This window comes from Carettochelys insculpta, chromosome 30, assembly GCF_033958435.1.
Source record: "Carettochelys insculpta isolate YL-2023 chromosome 30, ASM3395843v1, whole genome shotgun sequence".
Lineage (NCBI taxonomy): Eukaryota > Metazoa > Chordata > Testudines > Carettochelyidae > Carettochelys > Carettochelys insculpta.
Genome location: NC_134166.1, coordinates 1,048,442 through 1,067,284, shown reverse-complemented (window position 1 = coordinate 1,067,284; position 18,843 = coordinate 1,048,442). Strand labels below are relative to the sequence as shown.

Genomic DNA, 18,843 nt, shown 5'->3' with positions numbered 1-18,843 from the left:
GAGGAAAACCTCGCTGGTCACAGACAGGACGCAGCGCATCCAGGGCAGCTCCCCCGCCCGCGGAGGAAGGGCCCCGCCGGGAGGCTGAAGACCTGCCCCAGGAGCAGCAGCAGCACTGCAGGGCCACCCTCGCGAGCTGTCCCCTCCGCAGGGGCAGGCACCACGCTGGGGCACACGGTTCAGCGACGCTGCCCTGCCCCACCCCCGGCCTCAGGGCAGCCGGCTCCCGGGGCGCAACGCCGCGCTCTGCCCGACGGGCCAGCCCCCCCGCCGCACTCACCCTCACGAGGTAGGAGACGCCCGGGCCCATGACCTGGTCGTCGGGGTGCAGCCAGCCGCGGGTGGGCTTATTGACAAAGCTGCCGTGGCGGGTCCATTCGTCGCCCCCCAGCTGGCCACCTTCCACCCGCGTCTTCTTCCCGCAGCTCAGCTTGTTCATCTCCTGGGGACACACAGCGACAGGCCCCGCTGAGTCGGGGCTGGGCGCGCCCCCTGGGGCCGGCGCCGCCCCCGGCTCCCCGCTGCTGCCGCCCGAGAAGGCCCGCAGGCCGAGCAGGTGGGCGGGGTAGGAGAGCTTCAGGCCGGCCACGCGGGGGAAGAAGGAGCAGAGGGCGGTGGGGCTGTCCTCAGGCTCCGCCGAGAGCTCGCCGAGGGGCAGCACGGGGCTGAGGGAGGAGGACGACAGGGAGCCAGACAGGGATGGTGCGGCCACCAAGGAGCCCCCCGGCAAGCCCGGGGCCCCCGCTGCCTCCTGCAGGGAGGAGACCGGCTCGTTGCGGAGGGGGCTGTATTTACTCTTCTGCAGCAGATCCATGCTGGGGGGCCGGCCCGCCGCGTCCCTTAGGGCAGCCCCCTGGGCCGGCGGCAGCTGGCAGAGCAGGAACTCCGGAAAGAAACGGCCGGGCTGGCCCCCGTGCCAGTGTCGCATGGCCCCGGGGGCGTCAGCGCCCGCGAGCCGCACGGGGGAGTCGCCTCCCGGGGAGCAGCAGCGCCCGTCCGCAGCCCCAGCTCATCTCCCCGCGAGCCCCAGCGCTGCCGGGTCCCTCCAGCCAGCCGCGGCTCAGCACGGGGAGGGCGGCAACCCCTGAACCCTGCGAGGTCCCCTCCCGGGCGCAGAGAGGAAGCAGGCGCGGCGCTGGCTGCAGCCGGGGCCGCGGCTGCGCAGCTCGGCCGGCGAGGCAGCCCCGGGCGGCCGCTCCGCCACCTCTCAGGATATCCTCACTGCTTCCCAGAGCCCATTGTCCTCAGCAGGCGGCGCAGCCACGCCCCCGGCCCCTTCCCGCCCCGTCCTGCTGCCCCCGCCGAGCAGGGAACCAAGGGCACGAATATTTAACGCCCGGAGACGAGGCAGCCCCGGGGCGTGTTCCAGCCCCGGCCGGCTGCGCGCTGGGCCGCAGCCTGGAGCCAAGGCCCCCGTGCGGACGCCACGGCCTCGGCCCACGTGCTGGAGGCGGCGGGCGGCCCCGCGGGCCTGAAGGAGAGAGGCGGCTGCTCAGCCAGGGCCCAGGAAGCCGGGGCCTTCGGCTGGTCCCAGCCCGAGATGCCGGCCGAGGGGTCAGCCCGGAAGGGAGGAGCTGCTGCAGCCCCCACTAATTGCTGCTGCTGCTTCCTGCGGGGCGGGAGAGCTCTGAGCGACTGCGGCTCCCGGGAGAGCAGAGCAGCGGGGGCTGCTCCAATCGCAAGGGCAGTGCTGACTCACAGCGGCTGCCCACAGCCTGGCAGGAGGGGCCTCCCTCGGGGTGGGGGCGCAGGGATGAGCTAGAGCAGAAAAAGAAAAATCCGGGGGGGGCTCCTGCCGGGAGTAGCCAGGCGCCCAGGTGACACCTCCGGGCTGCAGACAGAGGGGGAGGTGGAGCCTGAGGGGTTTGAATGGGGACTGGGAGTTGGGAGCAGAGAGTCTGGGCTGGGAGAGAGAGAGAGAGAGACAGACCGAGGAGGGGGCGAGGCCCCGGCTCCGGGGGCCCCAGGGGCCCTCCACTCCCCAGCATAGATCGGACTGGCTGTTCCTGCCGGCTGCACAGACCCCTCTGTACCACACTGTGCCCTGTCGGGTACAAAACCTGCCGTTCTGCTGAGTGAGAGTCACCCCTGCCTGCAGATGGGGCAGAGCCTGGGGACCCCTGAACCCCACCACACATGGGCAACCGGCAGAGCAGGGGACTCTGCCTGTTGAGCTGAGCACGTGGGGCAGGCACAGGCTGGGTGCCCAAGGGCAAGGTCATCCCCTCCCTCTGCAGGGACAAAGGTGGGGGGGAACCACAGCTCCCAGCATCATGGGCACTGGCTCTCCAGCATAGGGAGGGTGGGTAAATCAGGGCCCTGCAGCACAGACCAAGGAGCTGCACTGTACCGATGATGGCTCCCCCCACACCTTACTGCCCTCCCTGTGCCGTGCCCGGGCTCGCTACCTGCTCTCTGGCCCTTTGCATACCCCACTGCCCTTCCCAAACCTGCCCGTCACTCCCCCCACAGCTGCTCTGAGCACCAACTTCATCCAGCACTGGGCGTAACCTGCCAGGGCCCCTGAGATCCTGACACCCACAATCTCACAGCCCTTTGAGTCACCATCAGCCAGGCCCAAGCTTGCAGGCCAGGGCAACTCCCCCGCCAAAGCACACTGCTGCAGCCAGCCTGACATGGCACCCCTGGGCTGAGGTCACAGCCTGTACCAATGAAGAGCAAGGGAGAGATACAGATCAGCAGCATCTACAGAGATGACACGCAAACTGCCGCCCCCCAGGGCCATACAATTGCGTCGGAGTCAGAGAACCCGGAGCTCTCCAGCCAGCCGCACCAAGGGATGCTTGGGCTGGCGCGCCATCCTCATTAGTGTTCAGAGTAAACACGCGCCTTAGGCCACAGCCCTCAGAGCTATTCTCGCAGGCTCTCTGCAAAGGCAAACCAGCTCTGCCGTGGCTGCACCCAAATCCCGTTGGTTTCTCTGCAGCCAGGAGGGCTGCAAACACTAGGGGCAAGTCGGTAGCAGCTGCAGCACTGAGCCCAGCGCCAGATTTCAATGGCTCTGACTGGAGGCGGAGAGGCAGGAGCTGGGCCCCACAGAACGGGACAGGTATTCCCGGGCATGGCCACCATCACATGAGCACCATCGGCTCCAAGCCACGGTGCAGCACCACCTTACTAGAGCACCACCCCCGCGCCAGGTGTCTGTGCTTCCCAGCCACCGTGAAAGCCCTGGCAGGCAGCCACCAGCAGCAATGGAGAGAAGTCTGGCCAGGGCTGGAAACATCCTCCCAAGTGAGTGTGTGGCCTCGCAAAGAGGCAGCTCCTACCTATAGCAGGGAGCTGCAGCCAGCCTCCGCAGCCCCGGCTCCAAGGCAGGGAGCAGCCCCCTCCTCCCAGCAGGACTCACCAGTGCTCCCCACAGCTCCTGACACCCAGCCCTGAGCTGGATCGGCCCTGCCCGGCTGTGGGAGAGCAGCTCTGCATGGTCACTTGGAAGAGGTGCAGGCAGCAGTGAGCCATCAGCCCTGGCACATCCCTGAGCCCTGCCCCGAGCACTTCTGCCCGCAGCCTGGCCAGGCTGGGCCTGTGGCAGGCCACAGAAGAGGCTTGCCCCAGAGGCCCAGCACCTGTGTAGTGCCCTCTGCAGGGGTGAACCGCCAACCAATGGAAATGGGGTCACCAAGCAGGACCCCGGTCCCCGCCCAGGCCTGCCCTGTGAGTGCCTGGCATCGCGGCTCCATCCCTGCACCCACCACATGTGGGGCTGTGCCCCGCCAACTGCCTCAGGGACCCTGTGCAGACCAGCCCCGGCCCCAGCCCCAGCCCCAGCCCCAGCGGGGGGAGGGCTGAGCTCCCTAGTGCTCAGCCTGGCACAGCAGCCCCTGCCTGACCACTCACCCTGCCTTTTCCACTCCCCTAGGAGTCAGGTCTGTTCACTGAGGCACACACACAGGAAGCAGCTGCCCAGGGCTTTGCCTTAACTCCTTCGCTCCCAGAACAGGGCTGAGCCCTGGCGTGGGGACGTGGGGCAGCACAGGCAGTGAGGGCACTCAGAGCATTGTGCAGGGCTCCGCTCAACCCACCCCAAAGGAGACCTGAGCTCCACTAGCCCACTCCTATGTACAGGATCCCAGCCCTGCAGCCTCTGCCAGCCCAGCCCTGGGCTCCCACACCCCCAACCCTGCCTCACTCCCACCCCCTGCAGCCTCTGCCAGCCCAGCCCTGGGCTCCCACACCCCCAACCCCCAGCCCTGCCGGTGCCCCTCACTCCCACCCCCTGCAGCCTCTGCCAGCCCAGCCCTGGGCTCCCACACCCCCAGCCCCCAACCCTGCCAGTGCCCCTCACTCCCACCCCCTGCAGCCTCTGCCAGCCCAGCCCTGGACTCCCACACCCCCAGCCCTGCCGGTGCCCCTCACTCCCACCCCCTGCAGCCTCTGCCAGCCCAGCCCTGGGCTCCCACACCCCCAGCCCTGCTGGTGCCCCTCACTCCCAGCCCCTGCAGCCTCTGCCAGCCCAGCCCTGGACTCCCACACCCCCAGCCCTGCCGGTGCCCCTCACGCCCACCCCCTGCAGCCTCTGCCAGCCCAGCCCTGGGCTCCCACACCCCCAGCCCTGCCGGTGCCCCTCACTCCCAGCCCCTGCAGCCTCTGCCAGCCCAGCCCTGGACTCCCACACCCCCAGCCCTGCCGGTGCCCCTCACTCCCACCCCCTGCAGCCTCTGCCAGCCCAGCCCTGGGCTCCCACACCCCCAACCCTGCCGGTGCCCCTCACTCCCACCCCCTGCAGCCTCTGCCAGCCCAGCCCTGGGCTCCCACACCCCCAGCCCTGCCGGTGCCCCTCACTCCCACCCCCTGCAGCATCTGCCAGCCCAGCCCTGGGCTCCCACACCCCCAACCCCCAACCCTGCCGGTGCCCCTCACTCCCACCCCCTGCAGCCTCTGCCAGCCCAGCCCTGGGCTCCCACACCCCCAACCCCCAACCCTGCCGGTGCCCCTCACTCCCACCCCCTGCAGCCTCTGCCAGCCCAGCCCTGGGCTCCCACACCCCCAGCCCTGCTGGTGCCCCTCACTCCCAGCCCCTGCAGCCTCTGCCAGCCCAGCCCTGGACTCCCACACCCCCAGCCCTGCCGGTGCCCCTCACGCCCACCCCCTGCAGCCTCTGCCAGCCCAGCCCTGGACTCCCACACCCCCAGCCCTGCCGGTGCCCCTCACTCCCACCCCCTGCAGCCTCTGCCAGCCCAGCCCTGGGCTCCCACACCCCCAGCCCTGCTGGTGCCCCTCACTCCCAGCCCCTGCAGCCTCTGCCAGCCCAGCCCTGGACTCCCACACCCCCAGCCCTGCCGGTGCCCCTCACGCCCACCCCCTGCAGCCTCTGCCAGCCCAGCCCTGGGCTCCCACACCCCCAGCCCTGCCGGTGCCCCTCACTCCCAGCCCCTGCAGCCTCTGCCAGCCCAGCCCTGGGCTCCCACACCCCCAGCCCTGCCGGTGCCCCTCACTCCCACCCCCTGCAGCCTCTGCCAGCCCAGCCCTGGGCTCCCACACCCCCAACCCCCAACCCTGCCGGTGCCCCTCACTCCCACCCCCTGCAGCCTCTGCCAGCCCAGCCCTGGGCTCCCACACCCCCAACCCCCAACCCTGCCGGTGCCCCTCACTCCCACCCCCTGCAGCCTCTGCCAGCCCAGCCCTGGGCTCCCACACCCCCAGCCCTGCCGGTGCCCCTCACTCCCACCCCCTGCAGCCTCTGCCAGCCCAGCCCTGGGCTCCCACACCCCCAGCCCTGCCGGTGCCCCTCACTCCCAGCCCCTGCAGCCTTTGCCAGCCCAGCCCTGGGCTCCCACACCCCCAGCCCTGCCGGTGCCCCTCACTCCCACCCCCTGCAGCCTCTGCCAGCCCAACCCTGGGCTCCCACACCCCCAGCCCTGCCGGTGCCCCTCACTCCCACCCCCTGCAGCCTCTGCCAGCCCAGCCCTGGGCTCCCACACCCCCAGCCCCCAACCCTGCCAGTGCCCCTCACTCCCACCCCCTGCAGCCTCTGCCAGCCCAGCCCTGGACTCCCACACCCCCAGCCCTGCCGGTGCCCCTCACTCCCACCCCCTGCAGCCTCTGCCAGCCCAGCCCTGGGCTCCCACACCCCCAGCCCTGCTGGTGCCCCTCACTCCCAGCCCCTGCAGCCTCTGCCAGCCCAGCCCTGGACTCCCACACCCCCAGCCCTGCCGGTGCCCCTCACGCCCACCCCCTGCAGCCTCTGCCAGCCCAGCCCTGGGCTCCCACACCCCCAGCCCTGCCGGTGCCCCTCACTCCCAGCCCCTGCAGCCTCTGCCAGCCCAGCCCTGGACTCCCACACCCCCAGCCCTGCCGGTGCCCCTCACTCCCACCCCCTGCAGCCTCTGCCAGCCCAGCCCTGGGCTCCCACACCCCCAACCCTGCCGGTGCCCCTCACTCCCACCCCCTGCAGCCTCTGCCAGCCCAGCCCTGGGCTCCCACACCCCCAGCCCTGCCGGTGCCCCTCACTCCCACCCCCTGCAGCATCTGCCAGCCCAGCCCTGGGCTCCCACACCCCCAACCCCCAACCCTGCCGGTGCCCCTCACTCCCACCCCCTGCAGCCTCTGCCAGCCCAGCCCTGGGCTCCCACACCCCCAACCCCCAACCCTGCCGGTGCCCCTCACTCCCACCCCCTGCAGCCTCTGCCAGCCCAGCCCTGGGCTCCCACACCCCCAGCCCTGCTGGTGCCCCTCACTCCCAGCCCCTGCAGCCTCTGCCAGCCCAGCCCTGGACTCCCACACCCCCAGCCCTGCCGGTGCCCCTCACGCCCACCCCCTGCAGCCTCTGCCAGCCCAGCCCTGGACTCCCACACCCCCAGCCCTGCCGGTGCCCCTCACTCCCACCCCCTGCAGCCTCTGCCAGCCCAGCCCTGGGCTCCCACACCCCCAGCCCTGCTGGTGCCCCTCACTCCCAGCCCCTGCAGCCTCTGCCAGCCCAGCCCTGGACTCCCACACCCCCAGCCCTGCCGGTGCCCCTCACGCCCACCCCCTGCAGCCTCTGCCAGCCCAGCCCTGGGCTCCCACACCCCCAGCCCTGCCGGTGCCCCTCACTCCCAGCCCCTGCAGCCTCTGCCAGCCCAGCCCTGGGCTCCCACACCCCCAGCCCTGCCGGTGCCCCTCACTCCCACCCCCTGCAGCCTCTGCCAGCCCAGCCCTGGGCTCCCACACCCCCAACCCCCAACCCTGCCGGTGCCCCTCACTCCCACCCCCTGCAGCCTCTGCCAGCCCAGCCCTGGGCTCCCACACCCCCAACCCCCAACCCTGCCGGTGCCCCTCACTCCCACCCCCTGCAGCCTCTGCCAGCCCAGCCCTGGGCTCCCACACCCCCAGCCCTGCCGGTGCCCCTCACTCCCACCCCCTGCAGCCTCTGCCAGCCCAGCCCTGGGCTCCCACACCCCCAGCCCTGCCGGTGCCCCTCACTCCCAGCCCCTGCAGCCTTTGCCAGCCCAGCCCTGGGCTCCCACACCCCCAGCCCTGCCGGTGCCCCTCACTCCCACCCCCTGCAGCCTCTGCCAGCCCAACCCTGGGCTCCCACACCCCCAGCCCTGCCGGTGCCCCTCACTCCCACCCCCTGCAGCCTCTGCCAGCCCAGCCCTGGGCTCCCACACCCCCAACCCCCAACCCTGCCGGTGCCCCTCACTCCCACCCCCTGCAGCCTCTGCCAGCCCAGCCCTGGGCTCCCACACCCCCAACCCCCAACCCTGCCGGTGCCCCTCACTCCCACCCCCTGCAGCCTCTGCCAGCCCAGCCCTGGGCTCCCACACCCCCAGCCCTGCCGGTGCCCCTCACTCCCACCCCCTGCAGCCTCTGCCAGCCCAGCCCTGGGCTCCCACACCCCCAGCCCTGCCGGTGCCCCTCACTCCCAGCCCCTGCAGCCTTTGCCAGCCCAGCCCTGGGCTCCCACACCCCCAGCCCTGCCGGTGCCCCTCACTCCCACCCCCTGCAGCCTCTGCCAGCCCAACCCTGGGCTCCCACACCCCCAGCCCTGCCGGTGCCCCTCACTCCCACCCCCTGCAGCCTCTGCCAGCCCAGCCCTGGGCTCCCACACCCCCAGCCCTGCCGGTGCCCCTCACTCCCAGCCCCTGCAGCCTTTGCCAGCCCAGCCCTGGGCTCCCACACCCCCAACCCCCAACCCTGCCGGTGCCCCTTACGCCCACCCCCTGCAGCCTCTGCCAGCCCAGCCCTGGGCTCCCACACCCCCAGCCCTGCCGGTGCCCCTCACTCCCAGCCCCTGCAGCCTCTGCCAGCCCAGCCCTGGGCTCCCACACCCCCAGCCCTGCCGGTGCCCCTCACTCCCACCCCCTGCAGCCTCTGCCAGCCCAGCCCTGGGCTCCCACACCCCCAGCCCTGCCGGTGCCCCTCACTCCCACCCCCTGCAGCCTCTGCCAGCCCAGCCCTGGGCTCCCACACCCCCAACCCTGCCGGTGCCCCTCACTCCCAGCCCCTGCAGCCTCTGCCAGCCCAGCCCTGGGCTCCCACACCCCCAGCCCTGCCGGTGCCCCTCACTCCCACCCCCTGCAGCCTCTGCCAGCCCAGCCCTGGGCTCCCACACCCCCAGCCCTGCTGGTGCCCCTCACTCCCACCCCCTGCAGCCTCTGCCAGCCCAGCCCTGGGCTCCCACACCCCCAACCCTGCCGGTGCCCCTCACTCCCACCCCCTGCAGCCTCTGCCAGCCCAGCCCTGGGCTCCCACACCCCCAACCCCCAACCCTGCCGGTGCCCCTCACTCCCACCCCCTGCAGCCTCTGCCAGCCCAGCCCTGGGCTCCCACACCCCCAACCCCCAACCCTGCCGGTGCCCCTCACTCCCACCCCCTGCAGCCTCTGCCAGCCCAGCCCTGGGCTCCCACACCCCCAGCCCTGCCGGTGCCCCTCACTCCCACCCCCTGCAGCCTCTGCCAGCCCAGCCCTGGGCTCCCACACCCCCAGCCCTGCCGGTGCCCCTCACTCCCAGCCCCTGCAGCCTTTGCCAGCCCAGCCCTGGGCTCCCACACCCCCAGCCCTGCCGGTGCCCCTCACTCCCAGCCTGCAGCTCCTGCTCGTCCAGCCCTGGGCTCCCCTCAGGACAGTGAACAGTACAGGCTCCCCCATCTCTGCAGCACAGGACTTCACAGCTCCCCAGGACCAGATCAGACTGACTATAGTAGCCACTTCCTCAGGCCAACTGGCAGCTCTGCACCCCACCCCCTGGCGCAATCACCCTGAGATGGAGTGCATGGGACAGGGGGCTCCGCCAGCTAAACCTATAGCTCTGCACTGCCTGTGTGCGGACCAGCTGGGCCCAGGAAGCAACAGAGTTGGCTGCAGGCAGGGACAGGCAGTAGCCAGGGCTAGCCCAGGCTGGAAGAGGAGTCAGCTGCAGCAGGAAGGGGAGCTGGAGAGGGCAGGGAGCCCAGGGCTAAGAGAGAGAGAAACCAGATCCCCACATAGGAGCCCAGGGTGCCTCAGAGAGGTAGAGGAGCTGCTCCCAGTAATGATATGATGCAGGGACAAGGGCTGGGAGATGGTGAGCTGAGGCCCTTGGAGAGCCGGACCCCGACTCCTGCCCAGATCCCTTGAGACTGGGAAAGCAGGTAGGCCAAGAGCCCGGGCTCCAGGGGCCCCTGGCCTGACCCAGCCTGTTTACTGCAGCCTGCAGAGGCCTAACTCCCCTTCAACCTCTGGTGCACAGGCGCACCCTGTGAGGCTACCTAAGCTCCCCCAGGAGCCAGCCCCTGCCTGGGGCCTGCGGATGGGAAGCCAGCCCTAGGGCTCCGCGAGCAGAGGCCAGGAAGCAGGGCCCATGCAGCTGTCCAGCCAGGCAAGGCAGTGCAGGAACTCAGAGGGCCAAGCTGCTGAGTGCTCAGCACTCTCAGGACACTAAGCTCCAGCAGAATCCAGCCTCTTTCAAAGCAACTGCTCCAGCCCAGGGCTGCTGCACTGGCTCTGGCAAGTCCCACTTCCGGAAAGCTGATGGGGAAAACCACCAACGCGGTGTTAGGACGCGGACGCACAGCAAGCGACAATTCTGCTCTGCTGGATGCTCTGAGGAGCAGAGCTCAGGTGCTGGGGGCCCTGGCTCTGTGCCAGACAGCACCCTCCCAGCTCTACCTGGGCCGCTACGACAGAGCTGGATGCCAGATGCCTCCCGGAACGTGTGAGCCTGGGAGCTGAGTCAGCGTTCGTTCGGGAGCAGGCGAGCGGCTGGCAGAGACGCAGCGGGAGGAGACCCACACAGAAGCACAGCCGGCCAGTCAGCCTGTGCAAGTTCAGGAGAGGCTGCCCCAGTTCATGCCTCCTGGGCCCTACCAGCCCTGCCCCCAACTCTGCTGTGTCCACTGGCTCACTCCTTAGGCCACCAGACTCAGCTTTGCATAGGGGAGCCGCTGCCTGTTCTTGCCACCAGCTGACACAAGGTATCGTCACCACACCAGGCCCCCAGCTTGGGCAGGCAGCGGCCTGCAAACCCTGTTCCGCCCACTGCCCCCTTTGGGCTTGCTCAGCCCAGCAGGGCCAAATGTGTGTGGTGGACCTGCCTGGCTGGGCCCGTTTCCCAGAAGGGGTAGGGATCCAGTGATTTTGTTCCACACTTTGGGAAAGAGGGTCCTGTGGGGTGCTCTGGAAACCCCCAGCAGGCTGTGACCCTGATGGGCAGCCAGCCACCCAATGGGCTAGAGACATGCTCCATAGGTCAGGGTGTGCCCAAGGGGCTCACAAGCGGCGCTAGTGACAGCAGATGTACAGGAGGCCCCAAAGCATGCAACACGCTCCCCAGGAAGGCGAGCAGACATTCAGCAAGGTGCAGCCAGCAGCAGGTCCTTCCCTCTACGACACAACAGAGGCGCAGGCAAAACCACTACCAGATCCCACAGAGCGAAGGGGTCTGTCATCTCCCAGAACGCGCCCATCCACGCGCACCAGGCTCCCTGAAACCCTGCACTAGGCAGTGGGGAGGTGGGGGATGGAAAACATGTGGGATCCCGGGGTAACTTTCATAGCCCTGTGGGCCCGGCCGCTCAGCAAGGAGATGACCGAGAGCCCAAAAAGGCCCGGCCCAGGAGAGGCCAGTGGAGGCCGGCAGGGCCGAGCAAGAGAAGGAAAGTCTGGCCCGTCACCAAAGCTGCCTACCCACCACCACAGGCCCCGAGAGCCGCCGGCCTTACCACGTACTCCATCCGGGCCAGAGGAACGGCCACACTCAGGGAGCAGAGCTGCACAGCCCCTTCTCCTGGAGTCCGACCTGCGGTTCGGTGACAAACAGGGAGTTAGGCAGCCTGGCCCAACCCAAGAAGGCCGCTGTGCACCCAGCACTGAGGGGCAAAGGGAACCATGAGCCACATCCCTGGGGCAGCCCCACGGGAGCACCTCAAAGGAGACTCTTCCCAGAGCCCCAGCCAGCCTGCCCTGGAGCTCAGAGGCTGCAAAAGCCCTTCCACAAGCTAGGGAGGGGGCGTCTGACTGCTGGGGATCACCCAGGGCAGCCCCCAGCTACTTGTGTGGATCCCTGCCGGCCTGACACAGGGGACTGGGAGGCCGCCTGGTAGCCAAGTGCAGGAGGGCTGGGGTTGCAGCCAAGACTCCTACAGCATCTCCAGGACCCACAGACAAGTGCAGCTGATACGGGGACAAGGAGCAGCAGGGGCTGCAGTGGGAGCATGAAAGGGATCCTGCTTCTGTAATGGGGTTCAGGGGTCCCCATGCTCTGCCCCCCATCTGCAGCCAGGGCTGACTCTCACGCAGCAGGCAGAGCAGAAGGTTTATCAGGCGACACAGATGCAGCGTGGCACAGGCTTCTCAACACAGCAACCAGAAGTGCTCCGGCCACCCCTGTTGGGGGAGGGACGCCCCAGAGGGAACCCCAGGCCTGGAGCCCCTGGCTAGGGCTGTGCCTGCCTTTGTTCCTCTCAGACCCCCAGACTCCCTCACACTAAGTGCCCGCCTCTGATTCGGAGCCAGCTGGGGTTCACCCCCCCCTTTGCTCCAGAGCAGAAGTGTTACCTGCCAGCTGAGGTTACGGACAGCACGAGCACATCCGCAGCCTGGCACACACACACACACGCCCCCCGGGGGCTCCATCTCATCTCTCCCCCTTCCAGACCAAACGAGTGGGGTTGCTCAGTCCGTGGCCTGGGAAAGTTTGGGGCCCTGCTGAGTAAAGTCTCGTCTGACGCCGGCGCTCCCCTTTGCCTGGGCCTGCCACGGTGACGTCCTACAGAACCAGCTCCACCTTGCTTGGCTGCTGGATGACTTTGAGGGGCTGGCGCAGCCCCACCCTCTGCAGTCGTACCAGCCCCTCCTTTCCCTTGGGCTCTGCCCAGGGTCTCCCTGGCTGGGCCCGAGCTCGGCGAGTCTTTCCCAGAAAGTCAGGACATCCTCCAGCCGGGGAAGCTTCCCCCTCACAACTCGCAGCAAGCCTGGGATCCCCTCCCCCTTCTGCACCACAGCTCAGCAGGGGAAACCCTTGGGGCACCTCCCTGAGTACAAACAGCAGGTGGAACAAGTGCTCCTCCCAGCCCTGCGGGTGCCAGTGCCTAAGCCTCCAGCATCTGCTTCAGCGTCCCAAGGAACCTTCCCACTAGCCTGTCAGGCCAGGAGCGATGCCCTGAGGCGCAGGAAAGCCAGATCCCAGGCTTCTCCTGTGAGCACTGGAGCAGGGCGGACATGAAGTCAGACCCCGGTCACTAAGGATTCCCTTAGGGAACCCCACCCTGCCGAAGATGTCCAGCAGAGCACCTGTCACTGTGCCTGCCTCATCAGAGGACAGAGCCACAGCCTGGGAGTAGCAGGTAGAGAAATCCACCACCATCAGGACGTATTTCTTCCCCATCCAGGTCACTTTCCCAATAGGCCCCACTCTATCTATTGCCACCTGCTGGGAAAGCTCCTCTGCGATGGGCAGGAGTCGCAGGCCTGGCAGTTCCGCTGCACAGCCACAAATATCCCTGGCCAATAAAAGATCTGAAGCAGCCTCATCAGGGTGCGCCTGATCCCGGGTGCCCTCAGAGCGGATCTTCCTGGCCAGGAGCAGCAGCCTGGAGTGATATCTTTGAGGAACCTCTAGCTGCCGCTGGACCCCCCCCATGATACTGCTTTCCCTGGGGGGAGCCACTCCTGGTGCAGGAATCCCCTCTCCCACGGTAATCTCTCCTGACAGTCTCCCCCAGGGGCTGAGCCACACCCTGGCCAGCCCAGTCCCTCAGCGTCTGCAAGGAGGGGTCTGCCTGCACCTCGGCCAGGAATTCAGCAGTTGGAGGCGGGACAAGGACCTGTTCCCCACCACTGCCCGGGTCTGGAGTCCCAACCCTGATGAGCCCTGTGCCTGTCGGGTCGGGATCCTGCACCCTGTGCTGGGGGCCCTCCCCTAGGTCAGAGCTGCTAACTCCTCACTGGCACTGGGCAGGTCCTTCTGGCCACTCCTCTAGGTCACCCCCCCCGCATCAGCATTTCTGTAGGCAAGTGCTGGAGCACACCCACTTCCTTGGGGTGCTTCGTCGCCCCCCATTTCAGATGCACACAGGCTACAGGTACCTTGAATGGGGTCCCATCTATGACCCTCCATAAGGGTCAGCTAGGTGTTGGGCACCAGGTGGTCTGGGCCCATTTGCTTGGGGCGGGTCAGCGTCACCTCCTGCCCCGTCCCCCAGAAGCCCATCACCTTCCTGCCTCCACCTCCATGGGCACAAGGCGCTCGCTCTGCCAGGGCCGCCCTGCCCCCACCCAGTACATGGAGACGCCCATTTCTGATGCATTAGGTCTCCCAGAGGAGGTGGCCTGTGGACCCCCTCCCACCACACCTCAAGCTGAGAATATACTGCCAGCCCCTCCCGTCTGGGGAGCCGGATCCTCTGGCTGCTGGGACTCCACCCAGTCGGCACCATGAGGCCCCTGCCGGCTGGGCCTGTCTGGAGACTTGGGGCACTGGGCCTGTCTATGCCACTCCTGCCCACAGCGATAACAGCCCAGGTCTCGTTGTGTCCCTTGGGTTGGCTGCTCCATCCAGGCCCTGGCTGGCCCTCTGTGGGGCGCATGGCTAGTCACTGTTCCCTGGGCTCGCCCCGTAGGTGATTCCCTCCTTCGCACAGCTGGGAACAAGTTTCTCCAGGATTCTCTTTCGCACCTGGCCTGGCTGTCTGTGAACACATCAGCCAGCTTCCCCACGCTGCCTGGGTTCTCTGGCTTTCGGTCCTTGAGCCACAGCCTCAGGTTGGGTGGTTCCAGGACCATCAGCTTAATCAGGTCCTCTGCGGTCTGGCCCCGTCCCAAACACCCACTTGCAGAAGTACTGGGTCAGGCGGGAGGCCATGTCTACATAGGTGTCTCCCAGCCGATTCTGCGCCTCCTGGAACTTCTTCCTGTATGCTCCGGGGGTCAGCCCGAACTTACGCAGCAGGGCCTGTTTGACCCATTCGTAGTCCCCGGGCTGCAGCCCCTCCAGCTGCTTGAGCACCTCTGCTGTCTTCTGACCCAGCAACGGGGTGAGCTGCAAGAGCCATTCGGCTGGGGGGACCTGGTGCACCTCGCAGGCTCACTCGAAGGAGGTGAGAAACCCAGCCAGGTCCCCCACCGCCTTACACTGGGACAGCACGAACCTCTCAAAGTGACTGGCAGTCCCAGGCCTCCTGGCCCCCTCCCCACTCACCACAGCCAGGGCTTCTCGGCTTCCCAGCTCTGCCATGGCCCACTCATGCTGCTGGTCTCTCTGTCTTCTGATGGATTTGCTCCTGTTCCTGGCACTCCTTTTCCCTTTCTTGGCATTTCTGTTCCTGGTCCTGCAACTCCCTGTGCCTCGGTTCAAATTCCAGAGGAGGTGCTGAGGGGAGGAGCTGTGATTGGCCCTGTGCATCCCAGCAGCCTTGTGGTTTATCTGGCTGCTCCCAGCCCCTTTCTGAGCCTCAGCTGGGCAGGGATCCGGAGTCTCCCCAGAGGGTGTGCCCAGACTCCAAGGAGTGATCATTCTCCTCCAGCCAGGCAATGAGCTGGGCTCTGGTGGATCTGCCACGAGGGAGCCTCTCTCCCTACGTAACCAGACAATGTCTGTTTTAAGGAGCTGACAATACGTCATGGTTCAGGGAGCCCCTTCAGCAAGCCAGCCCTCTCTTGGGTAACTCCTCACAAGGGCTAGGCCGTAGGCCCCTCCCTCTCTGGGCACCGCACCTCACTGCCCTTCAGCCAGCCTGCACCTCACCAGCCGCCCTTCTTCTGCCTGCGCCTCACTTACTGTCAGATGTTCCAGCCAGGGGGTGCAGCAGATCCCACCACTGCCACTAGATGTCGTGGGGTACAGGGACCCCTGAGCTCTGCACCCTACCTGCAGTCAGAAGGGACTCTCATTCAGCAGGTGGAAGAGATGGCTTGTTTGGTGCCAGAGATGCACCATGGTACAGATTGTCAGCGCAGCAACCAGAAGTATTCTGTCTGATCCATGTGGGGGGAGGGATCCCCCTGAGGGAACCCCAGGCCTGAAGCCCCTGGCTCGGGCCTGGCCTGCACGTGTCCCTCTCTGGCTTCCAGACTCCCCTACACTAACTGTCTACCTCTAATTCAAAAACATGCCGGCTCCACCTCCCTGAGGGGCACCAGGAGAGCTGGGGTCCCTTCCTGCCCACTCACCAGGGCTCACCTAGTGCTGAGGCGAGGGAGACACCCAGGCCACTGCCAGGACCCCAGATACTGTGCAGTTTTCCTGGATTAGCACTGCCCCCGGATCCCACAGCATCACACAAGCTGGCGGGTGGGGCCAGTACACCAGCATTGTGAGGACACAGCTTCTTCTCCCTCCCATCCCCTCCTTCTGGCCCCCCTCCCCTGCCCAGGGAAGCCCTGCCCTCCTCAGCTCCCAGGCCACCCCCCACTCCCTGCCATCGTCCCTAGGACCTTTGGCCCAGGAACTGTCCCCTCCAAGCACAGCAGGGAAACAAACCCAATTTACTTCCTGGTGGCACCTGTGCCCTTCCTTGGGGCCTGCAATCCCAGCCCGGTGGCACTACGCTGACAGCCCAGGCTGCACAGAGATACAGGGTGATGTTGGCCTGACTGGCCAGGGCACAACATGGCCAGGCCAGGCTAGTGACAGCCAAGGGAAGCTACCAGCAAAGTCCTGCAGTGCAAAAGCCGGGATCCAAGACAGACCCAGGGAAGGAAGGGCTGCGAGCAGGCAACAGGTGCAAGAGGGGGTGCTGCCCCAAGGGGAGCATTTCCTGCCCGTGGGGCAGACTAATGCAAACACATGTCCTTGGCAGAGCATGCTTAGCTGGCAGGCTGGACCCAGCCTGCCCAGGCCAGAGCCACGATCCCAGTCCCAAGAGGTGCTGAGCAGGGCCCAGCTTGGCCCATAACTCAAAGACATGCAGCTGCCAGGAGGCACAGCCTCTGGGCTGCCACTGGGGCCCAGGTGAGAGCAGGGGACAGTCTGCATGAGAGCCAGCCCAAGCCAGGTATGCCCCCCTGGAGCAGCCAGCATGTCTGAGGGTAACAGCCCACAGCATGAATCTGTGTGAGAAGACCTGTGTGCATGGCCCCTTTCCAGGGCTGGGACAGGGCAAGCCATGCCAAGGCAAACACACCCCAGAAGGAGTGGAGCAGGCATAACTCTGGGGGATGCTGCCAGGGGGTGTAGGAGCACCCAGGAGACATCCCAGAGGTGCTGGAATGAGGTGATGCCCAGGTGCCCCCTAGAGGGGCTCTGACCAGCTGAGCCAAAGGTCCCTTCATGCAGGAACCCCTCCCCCAGGGCTGAGGCAGACCTAGAGGCAGCTGAGGGAACCCTGGTCAGTTAGCACTGGCAGCATAAAGTCATAGGGGGCTGGTGCCACCTCCTCTTCCCCAAACTCCAGGGCTGGCTCCTGGCCTCTCCCCTCCCTAGCTACTCCCAAGCTGAACTGAGTGGATTCCCGAGGAGGGACAGCGTTTAGCCAGAGACTGGTACCTTCCCTCTCCTCCGTCTTCTCCAGGAGAAGCTCTTTGGCTGCATCTGGTAAGTGATGCTGGCACCACAGCACCTGCCAGTAGGCAGCCCCGGTGCATACCACACCCAGACGTTTCAAGCGCGGGACAAACCTGCTTTCCAAGCCTGCACCCTCCAGCTCCTTCTGCTCACATAGGCAGAGTCAGCCAAAGGCTTTTCCTAGCCAGGGGCTGGACCAAGGTTCCAGCCGGCCCACACGAACCAAAGAAAGCCCAGCTCTCTACAGGGCTGGGCTACTCCTTCCCACTCGCGTCCCCCTTGTGAGCAGGGGGCTGGCAGGCTGGAAGCTATGCCCTGGGGCCTGAGGCTCACACCCCTTCTTCCAAACCATGAGTGCCAGCTGTACCCACCTGGTTCCACCAGAGCTCTCAGCCCACTGGGTTCACAGTGCAGGAGGCTTCTGCGCAGCCTAAATCTTGTCTCCTATCAGCCATTTCCTGGCTCAGCATTATTACCGAACACATGGCAGCCAAGGGAGGGGATGCAGCTGCCCAGGTCTGAGCAGAGCAGCACCTGGCATGCAGGCTGGCTGAACAACTGCCATGCACCTTGTAGAGGGCAGGGGAGTCGTGCCAGCACTAGGCATGGCTGGCAGACATTTCTCAGGAGCCTTGCTCAGGTACAATGCTGTGATGAGGGCAGCCCAGATTACTTCCTTAGCCTGCAGGGGAACAGTTCAGCCGTGAGAGCTTGGGCAGCCAGCAACACATCACAGGGCAGAGCTGCCAGGCATCATGCATGCAAGGCAGTATAAGCCCTACAGCTTCACCAGCACAGCCAGCTGCCACTCAGGCGATGCCCAGCCCCATCACTCTGGGAGCACTGCAAGCTATGGAGGCAGCAGCAGCCAGGGGGATCCCAGGCTGGGACAGAGCAGGGCAGAGAGCCCTGCCAGGCCAGCCCAGGTGGGGAGGCTGTCTTTGCTGGAGCATGAAGGAGTAGTGGGCTTTCGCAGTGTTCCTGCTCACTGCAGCTTCTGAGGCCAAGGGCTCAGGAAGACTCTTACAAACATCCAGAGGGGAGATGCCGTAAGGCTGGGACACAAAAGCAGGAGGTCCCTAGGGACAGAACCAGCACAGGCTGTGACTCATCCTCCCAGCTGCACGCCCCACCACGCGTTTCCAGCAGGGCAATGTAATTTACCAGCATCAGCAACAAACCCCAAAGTTTATGCACCAGTCAAAGTCTGACAGCAAACCACAAGGGGCAGGAAATTCACAAGCTGGGTGAGAACGGAGACTGCATTTATGCAACGCAGCTGGCTTGGTGGTAAGAGAACAATGAACCTGCAGCACAAACAGGACATTTTTGCCCTTGCCTCAACAGTGCTGCTTCGGTTTCCTCTCAGGATCAAGAGTCAAGCAGGCAAAATTACAGCCAACAGGTCCTGCCTGAGGAGTGACAGCCCAGTACACAGCACAGAGTCTGTGTCCTTTGTGCACAGCTGCCTCTAATACAGCAGAAGGGGACTGCCAAAGGGCCCTGCACATCAGACAGGCCAGTCCACATCAAAGGCAAGGCAGCCTGATCTACAAGAGGCCAAATGGGACTAGACCAGCTGCCCTGTGCAGGAGACAAACATTCCAAGGTCTGCTGGGACGGGGAGAGCATTCCCCAGAGCTGTCCCACCCACATGGTCAGCAGCTGCAAGCTCGCCAGGGTCAGATAGTTAGATCCCCCTTCCCCCTCAACAAACAGCCGTGCCTTGTGAAAGCCCTGGAGCCTCTCTAGGGTCACAGGCTTGCAGGTATGATTCCTTTGCTCACCCTAACCCTGGCCAGCTCCACACCAGGAACAGGGCCAAGCCAGTGCTGCATAGGGACCAGCCTTGTTTGCCTGGCAGCCCCCGGCAAAGTTCAGCTTTACAAAGTACCAGGGCCCAGTTCTCAGGCCCACA

The 18,843-nt window shown here is 66.4% G+C and overlaps 1 protein-coding gene across 6 annotated transcripts in view; it reads right to left on the bottom strand.

Moving 5' to 3' along the window:
• The window catches only part of SHC1 (SHC adaptor protein 1), a 33,078-nt gene that overhangs the window by 12,086 nt on the left and 2,149 nt on the right, over positions 1–18,843 (bottom strand). For 2 of the 6 annotated variants that reach the window (XM_074981287.1, XM_074981284.1), the window contains exons 2-3: positions 11,146–11,222; positions 281–442 (exon numbers count right to left, since the gene is read on the bottom strand). In XM_074981287.1, the coding sequence (XP_074837388.1) occupies positions 281–442; positions 11,146–11,157 (174 nt within the window). In that variant the 5' untranslated portion in view covers positions 11,158–11,222. Of the gene's footprint in view, positions 1–280; positions 1,573–11,145; positions 11,223–18,843 lie in introns of those variants that run through there. The other 4 variants (XM_074981286.1, XM_074981285.1, XM_074981283.1 and 1 more) reach the window with 4 other exon arrangements.